The 14329-nt window shown below is 43.2% G+C and overlaps 1 protein-coding gene across 1 annotated transcript in view; it reads left to right on the top strand.

Annotated features, from left to right (window-relative positions):
• The first annotated feature begins 999 nt into the window (after positions 1–999).
• Positions 1000–14329, top strand: part of LOC128740128 (uncharacterized) — a 170775-nt gene continuing 157445 nt past the window's right edge. The window contains exon 1 of the mRNA XM_053835640.1: positions 1000–4210. Within this exon, the coding sequence (XP_053691615.1) occupies positions 1000–4210 (3211 nt within the window). The remainder of the gene's footprint in view (positions 4211–14329) is intronic.

The raw sequence follows: 14329 nt of genomic DNA, 5'->3' as shown, positions 1-14329 counted from the left end.
GCTTGGGAAGTGTGCCAGAAAAAATGACACAAGTTCGTTGTCCCAACAGATCGTAAATTCTTTACTGCGTGACGATTAAACCTCGGCAAATTTGATATCTGTGTTGGAAAAATGTGCTACAGCTGTAGTGTTCGGTTATTATACGGCTCTGTATGAATACGCATGCTTGCCGTTTCATTAGAAGTGTAGTGAAAAGATGTGCTGTTGATAAAATAGGATTGAATTGGTAAAATCCTTTCAACGTGGAAACCATGGATAATAAAAACAATCTTTAATTTTAGTAAGGTAGCAGGAAAGTAATAGTTTGTATTCTTGATTTTGTTAAACTGTTTTCAAATGCACAATCTTTTGAGAATTGAACGTATGCAATGTTATTACTTTTAAAAATGTTACATACAACGCATGTAGCATGTATATATGTTGCATATAGCATGTATACATGAAGAATCGAATTGTTTGCATATGATCAAGTCACCAGCGCCGCCTAGGAGTCAAATCACATTGCAGTTGGCAATTGTTAAACGCTTCGAAACACTGCGTTTTCTAGACTAGCCAACTTCCTTCCGATCGAAAACCTATAAAAGGCCGATCAGAGGCAGCACCATTCTCTTTTTTGACGATACACAGTCGGCCCGTCAGCATTGTTGTTGCTTGAAGTGCGCTAAAGATACATTGTTATAGTATGTAGTTAAATACAAGAGTCAATTAGTGACACAGTGTACAGTTACATCCGAAATTCAGTGCTCTCCTTGAGTTAATCATCTGGTCCTTCGAACCGGATAAGCGTTGACACTCCGCTTATCCGGTGTACTACTCTGCTTCGGATTGACGACCAACGTGTATCAACCATCACTATTTCTTGGCTCGCTGCGCCATTGTTCCTGCGGGAAATTATAATACAAGGCACGTTTTTGCCTTACACAAGGTAATTGGCATTCCAATATATCTATTCTCCCTCGTTTGGGCTACTGGGTCTTTCGCTTGCAGATTCTGATCAGAATGGCGACGGAACGTCGCATTAAAGCACTTCGACTGCGACAGCGCGGTATCCAGACATCATTCAGTTTAATAAAAACGTTCGTCGATGAATACAACGAAGACACCGATAGCAGTCAGGTACCGGTGCGCTTGGAGCATCTCGGTACGTTATGGGCAGACTTCAACAAGACGCAGATGGATCTGGAGTCCGCTGACGAAGCTGGTATCGAGCAGCAATTCAAGCATCGTACCGACTTTGAATCAGAGTACTACAAAGTGAAAGGCTTTCTTCTATCAGTGAATAAAACCCCGCTAACACCGTGCGCCCCGTCTAGTTCTCAATCCACTGGTCATGTCCTTCCTTCGGCATCCCATGTGCGTCTGCCTGACGTAAAACTCCCAACGTTCAACGGCAATACGGACAATTGGCTGAATTTTCATGATCTGTATCTTTCGCTCGTGCATTCATCGGCAGAGTTATCCAACATTCAAAAATTCTACTATTTGCGATCATCTTTGGCCGGAAACGCTCTGCAGCTCATTCAAACCATACCAATAAGTGCAAACAATTACGTAGTAGCGTGGAACCTTCTGGTTGAGCACTATCAGAATCCCGTTCGACTTAAGCAGACATATGTGGACGCTCTGTTCGATTTTACTTGCTTGAAACGTGAATCGGCAGCTGATTTACATTCGCTTGTGGAGAAATTCGATGCAAACGTTAGGGTGTTGCGACAATTAGGCGAACAAACACAGTGTTGGGATGTATTGCTAATTAAAATGCTCGGCAGTCGCTTAGATCCTACAACTCGTAGGGATTGGGAGGAGCACGCTTCTACAAAGGACTTTGTTACGTTCACCGATCTCACAACATTCATTCAACGACGCGTGACGGTATTGCAAAACGTACAATCCAAGTCTATCGAAACACCACCAACTAGCACGGTGAAAAGGCCAGCATTTCGACCGGTCTCAAGCATTGGGGCTAGTCAGTTTAATCTGCGAAAATGTGTAATGTGTAGTGACCATCATCCGCTCTATATGTGCTCAATCTTCACAAAAATGAGCATAGAAAACAAGGAAAGGGAAATTCGTCGTCATCAATTATGCAGAAATTGTTTGCGAAAAGGTCATAGGGTCAATGACTGTCAATCGTCTAGTACTTGTCACAAATGTCGTGGCCGTCATCACACTCAGCTCTGCCCTAGCGCAAGCATTCACTCTGAGGGCCAAAGGTCATCGAACGCATCGACTAATCTCAACCCAACCACTCACGAAGAACAGCAATCAGTCTCTGCTGTTTCCACTACGACAATTCAACCTGCCAGTTTCGCAACGTCTGGTAAAGGCAGTACAAGCGTTCTTCTAGCAACTGCAGTAATTCTTCTGGAAGACGACGTTGGTAACCAGCATGTTGCTAGAGCACTTTTGGATTCGGGTAGCGAATGCTGCTTTATAACAGAAGCTCTTTCTCAAGCAATGAAAGTGAAGCGTAAGACAATCTCCCTACCAATTGCGGGAATCGGTCGTTCTTCTACTCGCGCTCGTCAAGCGTTAACAGCAACCATACTCTCTCGAAATAGTAGCTTCTTAGCGAAGGCCGAATTTCTCGTACTTCCGAGACTCACAGTAGATTTGCCAGCTATCTCTGTCGATACCAGTTCTTGGATAATTCCTACCGGAATTCAGCTGGCTGATCCGGCCTTCAACTTTGCCAATCCAATTGACCTCATATTGGGTGCAGAAATCTTCTTTGAACTTTTCAATACAACTGGTAGAATTCCCTTAGGCGACGGGCTACCTATTCTCGTTAACTCAGCACTGGGCTGGGTTGTATCCGGCAAAACCAAATACTGCCAACCGATAAAATCAGTCTCCTCCAATGTAGCTACTGTGCCCGAGCTGCATCAACTGATTGAACGATTCTGGACGCTTGAAGAGGATCAAGCTGCACCCTGTTACTCTGTCGAAGAAACTGCTTGTGAAACGCATTTCCAACAAACCGTCTCCCGCTCTCCAGAAGGCCGCTACATCGTCAGATTGCCGTTCAAAACGCATATCTTGCCAACGGTAACTAATAACCGTACCACTGCAATCAAACGTTTTCATCTGCTAGAACGCCGTTTGGCGCACGATTCGACTCTGAATCAACAATACACAGAATTCTTAGCAGAGTATAATTCTCTCGGACATATGGAACGCATACCGAACCCTTTCGATACACAGCATCAATGCTTCCATCTACCCCATCACGCCGTCATTCGTAAAGACAGTTCATCCACCAAGGTCAGAGTTGTGTTCGACGGCTCGTGTAAATCTGCTGGAGGATCATCTCTAAATGAAGCTCTTATGATAGGCCCTGTTGTGCAAGAAGATTTAAGATCAATCATTATGCGATCGCGAATTAACCCGATTATGCTCATTGCTGACATTAAACAAATGTATAGACAAGTTTTGCTGGACGATCGAGACACTCCCTGGCAACGGATTGTGTGGAGATCTTCCCCTGATAACCCTCTAGACACCTACGAATTGAAAACTGTCACTTACGGCACTGCTAGTGCACCATTTCTAGCGACAAGAGTTTTAAAGCAACTGGCAGCCGATGAACGAGACAATTTCCCAGTAGCAGCAGAGGTGCTTTGCCGTGACTGCCATGTAGATGACTTATTTTCCGGCGGACAAACTATTCCCGAAACTCTCAACCTGCGGAAGCAACTTGAAACATTACTGTTCAAAGGCGGTTTCCAGTTACGCAAATGGGCGTCAAACGAAGCTGCTGTGCTACAGGGTATACCCGAGGACAATCGTGCGCTTCAATCAAATGTGGATTTTAGTCGTGACCAATGCATTAAAACGTTGGGTATATACTGGGAACCGGCGGCAGATCTACTGCGTTATCAAATACAATTACCCAAACCCACTACTTCAGCTCTTACCAAAAGAATTGCTCTATCACAAATTGCACAGCTCTTCGATCCTCTCGGTTTGGTTGGCCCAGTTGTCACTACGGCCAAAATCTACATGCAGTCATTATGGGCTTTGAAAGACGAAAACGGGGTTGTGTGGGATTGGGATGTGCAACTACCACCAGCCATGATTGAACAATGGACCACCTACCGCTCTCAGCTTACTTTACTGAACGAACTGAAAATCAACCGCTATGTTTTATGTGGCAACCCAACAGTTTCGCAGCTGCATATTTTCTCTGACGCATCACAGAATGCTTATGGTGCTTGTGCTTACATACGATCAATCAACTCTAAAAGCGACGTCACCGTACGACTACTGACTATCAAGTCAAGGGTAGCCCCTCTCCAACAGCAATCTATTCCGCGACTCGAACTTTGTGGGGCTTATATTGCATCGCAACTCTACGAAAAGATAACACAATCTTTACATTTCTCTGTACGAACGTTTTTCTGGGTGGACTCAACTACGGTACTTTGCTGGCTAAAAGCTTCACCATCTACATGGGCGACTTATATTGCTAACAGGGTCTCGAAAATTCAACTGGCTACAAAAGGTTGTACTTGGCAACACGTCGCCGGACAGGACAACCCAGCAGATTTCATTTCTCGTGGCATGTCAGCAGAAGAAATTCTACACTGTAATCTCTGGTGGAATGGTCCATCTTGGTTGCTGCAAAATGAAGAAGAATGGCCAATGCACCAGTCATCCATTGCAGAAACCAGTGAGGTGTTATGTGAATCACGTACAGTATCTGCATCGGTTGCTACAGCAGCAGAAAATTCATTTGTCGATCAAATCACTCAAAACTTCTCAAAATTCCAAACAATGCTGCGAACAGTTTCACTTTGCCGCAAATTCGCACAGAACTGTCAGCTCACAAAAGTAAACAGACCCAAGGAAACATTTCTCTCCATTGACGACATCAAGGAAACCGAAAAAACGTTAATCCGTCTAGTACAACAGCAATCATTCAGCGATGAATGGAAGTCACTCGAAGAAGGCAGACCAATTGCGAAACGATCCCGCATCAGATGGTTCCACCCATTCCTAGCTCCTGACAATGTGCTGCGCATTGGAGGACGACTGACCCGATCACAGCAACCCTACGATGCGAAGCATCAAATTCTGCTTCCAGGATCCCACTATATCGCAACTCTAATTGTCCGACACTATCACGAGCAACACTTTCATGCAGCGCCCCAGTTACTCCTTGGCATTTTGCGACTCCGGTATTGGATCATAGGGGCCAGAAGTTTAATTCGCAAAATTGTTCACCAATGCGTCGTATGTGTCCGAGCCCGACCAACACTACTACAACAGTTCATGTCCGAGTTACCCGCTTCACGAATTACTGCTTCTCGCCCATTCACCACAACAGGAATCGATTATTGGGGACCAATATATTTACAGCCGGCTACTAGACGATCTGCTGCAAGAAAGGCATACGTAGCAGTTTTCGTATGCTTTTGTACGAAGGCTGTGCATATTGTATTGGTGGCCGATCTTAGCACTGCGAAGTTCATCCAAGCCCTAAGACGCTTTGTTTCACGCCGGGGACTATGTACCAATCTTCACAGTGACAATGGGAGGAACTTTGTTGGTGCTGACAACGAACTTCGTGCGTTAGTACGGAATAAACAACACCAAATAGCAATGGCAGAGGAATGCACTAAAGTCGGCATCAAATGGCACTTCAATCCACCGAAAGCTTCTCATTTCGGTGGTTTGTGGGAAGCTGCCATTCACTCTACTCAAAAACATTTCGTCCGCGTTCTAGGAGGTCGCACACTAGCCTACGACGATATGGAAACGTTATTAATCCAAATTGAAGCCTGTCTCAACTCGAGACCGATTGTCCCACTCAGCGACGACCCTTCGGACTATGATCCATTAACCCCTGGACACTTTTTAACTGGAGCAGCGTTGAAAGCAGTCCCAGATTCCGATTTCACTACAGTGCCATTTAATCGTTTACGGCATTGGCAACAAACCCAAAAAATTTTGCAACACATTTGGCGACGATGGCATTTGGAATATTTATCCACTTTGCAAGCGAGAGCTAAATGGTGTGATCCCCCGGTGCAACTTGCAAAAAATCAGCTGGTCATCCTTAAAGACGAGAACCTTCCTCCAATGAAATGGCCCACTGCGCGAATTCACGAGCTACACCCCGGACAGGATGGGACAACCCGAGTTGTAACAGTTCAAACACCACGTGGGAAATTCGTTCGACCAGTAGCGAAGCTTTGTCTGCTTCCAATCACTCCAACTGCTACAGAGAATCCAACACCGAGGGCAAATCCGTAATCCAGTATCCAGATTCATCTAAAAATAGATACAAGGTCCATTTTGATATGGACCAGGTAAGAACCTGTCCAATACAATTTATTTTCGTTAACCCCGCTACCGGGTCTTAATTTTGCTAGGAATTTATTACTCCACTTCAAAAAGTGCAACCAAACAACATGACAGCAGCTACTCTGGAATCAACTCAAGATGACACATCACTTCGTAGTGGCAGATGTGCTCGACAGACAACCCATCATCCCCAGAAGGACGATTTATTGGAGATTGCAGAAATGAGATTTCTGAGGGGCCAGAATGTTTGCATATGATCAAGTCACCAGCGCCGCCTAGGAGTCAAATCACATTGCAGTTGGCAATTGTTAAACGCTTCGAAACACTGCGTTTTCTAGACTAGCCAACTTCCTTCCGATCGAAAACCTATAAAAGGCCGATCAGAGGCAGCACCATTCTCTTTTTTGACGATACACAGTCGGCCCGTCAGCATTGTTGTTGCTTGAAGTGCGCTAAAGATACATTGTTATAGTATGTAGTTAAATACAAGAGTCAATTAGTGACACAGTGTACAGTTACATCCGAAATTCAGTGCTCTCCTTGAGTTAATCATCTGATGGTGCCGAAACCCGGGATTACAAGCATGAATACAGGCTACTATCACTACAAAGAGACTTACGTAGTCCTGTGTCACCTATATATGCGGTCGTGTCTTGTACACAACCCCTCTGATTTTTTTACGCGGTATCCTGCGCATAAAAAGCGACTTGAGTGTAGTTTTGAACGTTTCATTTGCTGCTTTGCATCAGTTAGTTGCTGGGTATTCTTTACATAATGTACATAGTCAAGCATCACATTTAGATTAATTTCTTTCAAAAATGATGGATAAGGCAAGGCGGGAGGGACCCGTAGTGATGCTAATGTTTATTTGACTGTCAACTCAGTATAAGGCAGTAAGGTACAAAACATTTTGCAAACAACTTTAACTTATTTAGTAGCTTTCAATCATGAGAATGAATAAAATGCTGTAAAAAATTATTGACTTGCAAAAATTTGGGTTTCTCAACCTGCAGCACAACCAAACCAAATTTTAACATAACAATTTTTTGACATCATCAAATCAAATACATAAATACATATATATCCAACTAAATAGTGTTTGATGTTGAAGTTGAAGTTGAAGTTGAGGCGATAATAAACATTCATTCAAAAATAATTGAATATTCTCAACATACAGTCTGAACAAACCCTGTATATGCTGCATGTAGCATGTAGACATGAAGAATCGTATTATTACATGCATGGATATATGCTACTATCGCCGCAAAGAGACTTACATAGTCCTGCGTCACCTATATGCGGTCGTGTCTTGTACACAACCTATCTGATGTTTTTCTTTAATTGATAAATTGACTCTCGATTCTAAACCGTCCAATTGATAACCCACCCACATTCAAATTTGTAGCCGTTGAAGCCGTTGAAGTTGAAGCCGACCCTCTACACCCTCCGCTTCTGCTTACACTTCGCATTGCACTGCCAGCATTGTTTGAACCTTTTGCAGTGTCCAATGAATTCAATTTTAGTAAAGCTGATTTTTCAGCGTTGAATCAATCGCTGCGCAATGTGAATAGGACTGAACTTGATGGCTTTTTAGATGCAGATTTTGCGGTTGATCGATTTAATATGACGCTTAAGAGTTTCTTTGATCTTCACGTGCCAATTTCGTGACTGCATGTGAAACCACCATGTCCGATTCCAGACTTCGGACTTTGAAGCGCAAAAGATCGGCAGCTTTACGAAAATATACAAATAGGCGTAATCCTGTAACAAAGCATGATTTTTGTCGTGTAAGCAACAAGTATCGCACCTACAATCGTCATCTTTATTCCTGCTACGTTAAGTGCAAGATGGCTTGAGAAAGAATCCGAAAAACTTTTGGTCGTTCGTCAATGAAAAGCGTAAACATACTGCACTGCCATGAAGCGTGTTTCTTGGAAATTTGGCATCTGACAACCAACAAACAACCTGTGACCTGTTTGCGAGACACTTTTTAGAATTTCGCAGAATACAATTTCGCGAAAAACCTTACGCGGGATATACCATTTCACGGAAAATCTTTTCGTAGAAAGTACCATTTCGCAGGGATGACACAATTGAAGGAAAGTAATAGAGGTCAGTAGATCTAGGAAAATAAATAAACCTAGATAGAGGTGATCTCTATGGGGGGCTGCTCCCTTCCCCGTAGTGGTCGGCGCTTCCAACAGCAGGTCGCCGGTAACACTCACGGCCTGTGTCCGTGAAGGGGAGAGGGGTCATAATTCCCCTCCTAAAGAGGGGAGGGGTCTCAATTCACCATAGAAAAAAATGCCTACAAAAACATCCACATGCTAAATTTGGTTCTATTTGCTTGATTAGTTCTGGAGTTATGAGAAAATATGTATTTTACTTGTATGGGAGCCCCCTCCTAAAAAGGTAAGAGGTCCTAATTCATCATAGAAAAATTCTTGCCTCCTAAAACACCTACATGCCAAATATGGTTCCAATTGATTGATTAGTTCTCGAGTTATGCAGAAATTTGTGTTTCATTAGTATAGGAGCCCCCCTCCCTCTTAGTGGGAGGAGGGGTCTTTAACCATCATAAGAACTTTCGTCGGCCCCAAAAACCTCCACATGCAAACTTTCAACCCAATCGGTTCAGTAGTTTTCTATTCTATATGAAACATATAAGGGACAGACAGACAGACAGACAGAAATCCATCTTTATAGGTATAGATATCGTAACATTTGGGATGCAGACCATCTTTGCACTAGGCCAGTGGTGCCCAGGCATAGGCGTAGTGCGGGCCCAGTCAGATAGCTTCATAAGTCCGGGGGACGCAATGACCTCTGGCCCTTCTTACGCATAACAAAATTTAAAATAGACAGCAGCAAAAACCGATTTTTAGGAATCACCACTAGATTTAAACTGAAAAGCAATCAGATCTGCAATATGCACGAGGTATTGCTAGTGAACTGAGTGACTCCTGTGTCATCAAAAACATATTCATAAGTCCGCCATCCCTCAAATCAGTCCGCGGGCCGCATGTATCGTCTCGAAGGGCCGCATGAATCGTCTCGGAAGGGACGCATGCGGCCCACGGGCCGCTATTTGGCCATCACTGCACTTTTGTTACGCTCTTATCACAACTGCTGCTCCATCTGCCATCAGTGTTTGAAGCTGCGAATTCTATGTTATGTAAACTTTTACAATGTTTCCGGGATCTTTCGAACAAGCGAAAATTAAAATTTACATTCAATTGTTTACTAAAAAGCAACGACTTCAAATGAACCACCGGAGCGACAATCCAGAATCCAGAATCTAGTGAAAGTGAGGAAATGGGTTAAAGCCCTGTAATCAGCTTTTACCACCAAAACACACGAGGTCTGCGAACCAAAGTGGAAGATTTCTATGTTGCTGCTTGTGACGCAGAGTACAATGCTATTGTTCTAACGGAAACTTGGTTAAATGACGAGATTCACTTACCTCAGCACTTCGACCATGGTTACACCGTTTATAGTAAGGATCGTGATCCCATTCATTTTGGAAAATTAAGAGGTGGTGAGGTTTTGATTGCTGTCAGTAACCGATTAGCCTCCTCGCGTTGTACAATACAAGTTGACGAAGATATTGAGCAGTTGTGGATATACGCAGATGGAGACGGAAGAAAAATTAATGTTGGTGTGGTATACGTTCCTCCTGAACTTGCAGCTGAGGCAAGCGTTATTGGAAGGCTAATTAACTCTGTCGACGAAATTGTAAACTCCTCAGGATTGTCCGATATGCACTTAAAGTTTGGCTTTTTAAAAGTGCCTCTAGTTCCGTTTTCCCAGATTTGTATAAATCAACATTCTCAACTTAAATTGTTGCCCAAGCTGTATTGAATCTAAAACAACTAAATACGATTAAGAATATTAATGCCAGAACGTTGGACCTTCTTTTCGCCAATGGTGATGCAGCAACTTATTACAAATTGTCGGAAACTGCGGAGCCCTTGATCCAAATAGATTCACAGCATCCTCCTTTCACTGCCGCCTCCTTTGTGCCGGCCTCACTCATTTCGAAGACTTCGGCGACGATAGGAAATTCAACTTCAAAAGGGCTGATTTTGACTCTCTTAACGAAGCTATTTCGGCTGTTGATTGGCATCCTTTATACGAAGCGACAAATGTTAACGAATCGGTGGAATTTCTGATTGCAAGTTTGACCCGATTGTTTTATATATACGTTCCTGCTCTCCGACTACGGCAGAAGCCTTCTTGCGCCAACACAACTCTAAGAAAACTAAAACGCGAGAGAATCACTGCACTTCGGAAATACTCAAGAAATCGAAACCCCTTCACCCAGAGAGTGTTTGCTATAGCGAGCACTAGATATGAAAACTACAATCGCAACTGATGCAAGCAGTCAAATCCTACATCTCTACTGATCAGCACGGCTTCTTTCCTGGAAGATCTATTTCTACAAACCTACTACAGTTTACGTCACACTGCCTAGTAAGCATGAGCGAAGGTGCACAAATTGATACCACCTACACGGATCTGAATCATAAATTTTTAATCGCAAAAATCGATCGTATAGCTGCGCCAACTAACTTTGTGAAGTGGATAGCGTCATATCTCGCAAACCGCCGACTGTGTGTGAAACTTGGGTCCCACGAATCGAATGGCTTTGGAAACCTTTCTGGTGATACCACAAGGGAGCAATCTCGGACCGTTACTTTTCTCCATATTCATTAACGATGTCTGCATCTTAATACCCGAAGGATGCAGACTGTTCTATGCAGATGACCTATACATTTTCTTGCGGGTGAGATTCGTCGAAGAGCGGTTACAATGGATGATAGAATTGTTTACAAACTGGTGTAGTGCAAACCGCATGGTGATCAGCGTGAAGAAATGTGCCGTAATTTTCTTTACTCGTAAAAAAAACATCCATTGCATTGGCAGTACAAGATTGAAGATGAAGTAATCGAACGAGTTTCATCATTCAAAGACCTTTTGCATGAATTTTGCATGATACACAACTGTCATTTAGGGAGCACTACTCTTACATCATAGCGAAGGTTAATCGCAATCTTGGGTTCATCTTCCGAAATTCTAAGGAGTTCAACGATCCGTACTGTCTGAGAGCGATGTACTTCTCACTTGTGCGGTCGACACTTGAAACGGCAACCGTAGTGTGGAGTCCATACCATGATGTTTGGATTAAAAGAATTGAAGCTGTTCAGAAGAAATTCATTCGCTATGCTTTAAGATTTCTGCCTTGGAATACCCCATGCGACTTGCTATCCTACGTGAATCTATGCGCGCTGCTTGGTACGAAGACTCTGTCGAAAAGACGTGGTATCAGATATCAGGTATCAGAATCTTTGGCTCGAGCAGCACGTTCCTCACAATCATGTGGAAGATTTGTGCCTTGCCCATCTTGCCCGTGTCATCATTTACCTGATGAGGACGGGAAGGAAAACAGGAGGAATAGGAAGGGGTGGATGAGGAATTTGGACAAACACAAACACATACATACCGAGAGATTTTTGTACCCCCGAGGGGATACTGCAATCCTTGGTAGTTAACTTATCAATACTACACCCCCTGGGGGGTATACTCATGATAAATAAGAGCTTATAGCTCAATACAGCTTTCGGTAAGAAACATCAAAATGTCTCGTAATTTTAGTTTCCTAAAATCTGATTCATTTAAGACGTAAGATCCAAAGATCCTATGACGCAATTGTGCTACTGCAGGACAGTTACAAATTACGTGATATGGTGTACCGTAGTCGGATTCACATAAATTACAATGAAACGATTCAGCTCGCTGAATCGTAGCCATATGATAATTTAGTCTGCAGTGACCAGTCAGTGATCTGACAAGAATACTGCAATTTACCTTTGAGTGTTGCAAAAGAAATTTCGCAACCTTCTCACAAGGCTTAACAATGAAACTTTTCGTTTGACGACAAGTTTCAAGATTTTCCTAATAACGTTCATGTTCAGATGAAAACCAAGATCGAATCTTTTGTTTTATCCAACATGCCGCAATTGGTAGAGCAGGTTCCGGTCCGAAAACCGACTTTTCTCCAGATCTTGCGAGTTCATCAGCCCATTCATTTCCGGTTATACCAGAATGGCCTGGAACCCTAACCAGACGAACGGCATTTAGAATGCTTAGTTCTTCTAACTGGATGTGGCAGGCGATTACTGTTTTAGATTTAGAATTAGTCGCGGCTTGACAATCAGAGCAGAAGTAGATAATCTTGCCTATCAGTTCTTTCTGAAGTGCAAACTGAGCTCCGCACATTACTGCAAAGATTTCAGCTTGAAAAACGGTGCAGTAACTACCCAACGAATAGGATTCCTCCAATTCCAGCTCACGGCAGTAAACACCAGCACCCGCGCGACCTTCGTACAAGGAACCATCGGTATAACAGACCACATAGTCGGAAATTTTCCTTTCCAAGTAGCCTGACATCCACTCCTCTCTAGGAGGAAAGTCACTTGAGAACGTCCTATACGGGAAAGTACGCATGAGCGTTACATCGCTAGGAGCAAGGGCAAACTTGTCCTCAGCAACAATTTGCGACCACAATCGAGTATGATCAGTGGAACCGTCCACAAACTGCCAAAGACCAATCGCGTGTAGTCGATAAGCACATATTAGTGCTTCTTGCTTCAGATGGAAGTGTAGAGGTTTAATATTGAAAATAGCTTCTAAAGCGGTAGTAGGAGTTGTAGTAAATGCACCGGACGTTGCCATTAAACACATCCTTTGAAGATGATTTAGCTTTGTCTGGACAGTCACAACTTCTCCTCTCTGCCACCATACAAGACAACCATACGCCAGTATTGGTCTGACAACGACCGTGTATAACCAGTGTATGTATTTGGGTTTAAGCCCCCAGGAGTTGCCAATTGCTCGTCTACATTGCCCAAAGGCCATGCACGCTTTTTTATTTCGGAAATCAATATTTGTGGACCAGTCAAGCTTGGTGTTGAGAATCAACCCCACGTACTTCACCTCGTTCACAATATCAGCATCCGAATCGTAAAAGCGCAGAGCGCGAGCTCCATTGGTATTTCTACGTCTTGAAAATAAGACGATAGACGTTTTGCTTGTATTTACCGAAAGTGCAGTTTCTCGGCACCACGTTTCAACGACGCGTAGTGCCTGCTGCATTAAGTCAAACAATGTGCTTATGCACTTTCCAACTACTAGGATGAGATAGTCATCCGCAAAACCATATGACGGATAGCCTAGGCCATTGAGTTTCCTCAGTAGGCCATCCGCCACAAGGTTCCATAAAAGAGTAGAGAACGCCACCTTGTGGACATCCACAAACATTTTGCTTCCAAATGCTTGCTTGCCGTAAGGACGAAAAAAGCAATCGGTTACTAAGCATTTGTTCTATCCACTTTATGATTATTGAAGGCACATTATAATAACGAGCAGCCTCCAAAATGTAAGCGAAAGATACGTTATCAAACGCGCCTTCAATATCCAAAAAAGTTCCTAAGCAAGATTCTTTTTGTGAAAAAGAAACCTCAATTTTATCCACCACATCATGTAATAAAGTGGTTGTAGACTTGCCACTTTGATAAGCATGTTGTGCTGAATGAAGAGGAACTTCTACTAAGTTTGTTTTGCGGATGTGGTGATCAACAATCCGCTCAAGTAATTTAAGCAAGAAAGACGTTAAACTGATTGGTCTAAACCTTTTTGCTTGCTCGTATGTCGCGCGTCCACCTTTAGGAATAAACTTAATGGTTATTTCACGCCATTAAGTTGGGATGTACCCAATAGCAATACTGCACACAAACATCTTTCTCAGAATGTGTTTGAAGTACTTGAATCCTTTCTGCAGTAGAATAGGCTGTATTCCATCTGTTTCAGGAGATTTGTATGAAGAGAAGCTGTTCTCGGCCCACTCAATCGCTTCAGTTGTGACAAGTCTCCGAGCAAAAGCTCATGAGTCTAAGCCACCTAAAACGATTTCTGGATCGTTTCGAACTTCAGCTTTCACACAGCCTGGAAAGTGACTATA

This window comes from Sabethes cyaneus, chromosome 3, assembly GCF_943734655.1.
Source record: "Sabethes cyaneus chromosome 3, idSabCyanKW18_F2, whole genome shotgun sequence".
Taxonomy (NCBI): domain Eukaryota; kingdom Metazoa; phylum Arthropoda; class Insecta; order Diptera; family Culicidae; genus Sabethes; species Sabethes cyaneus.
This window is presented reverse-complemented; position numbering and strand designations above follow the sequence as displayed.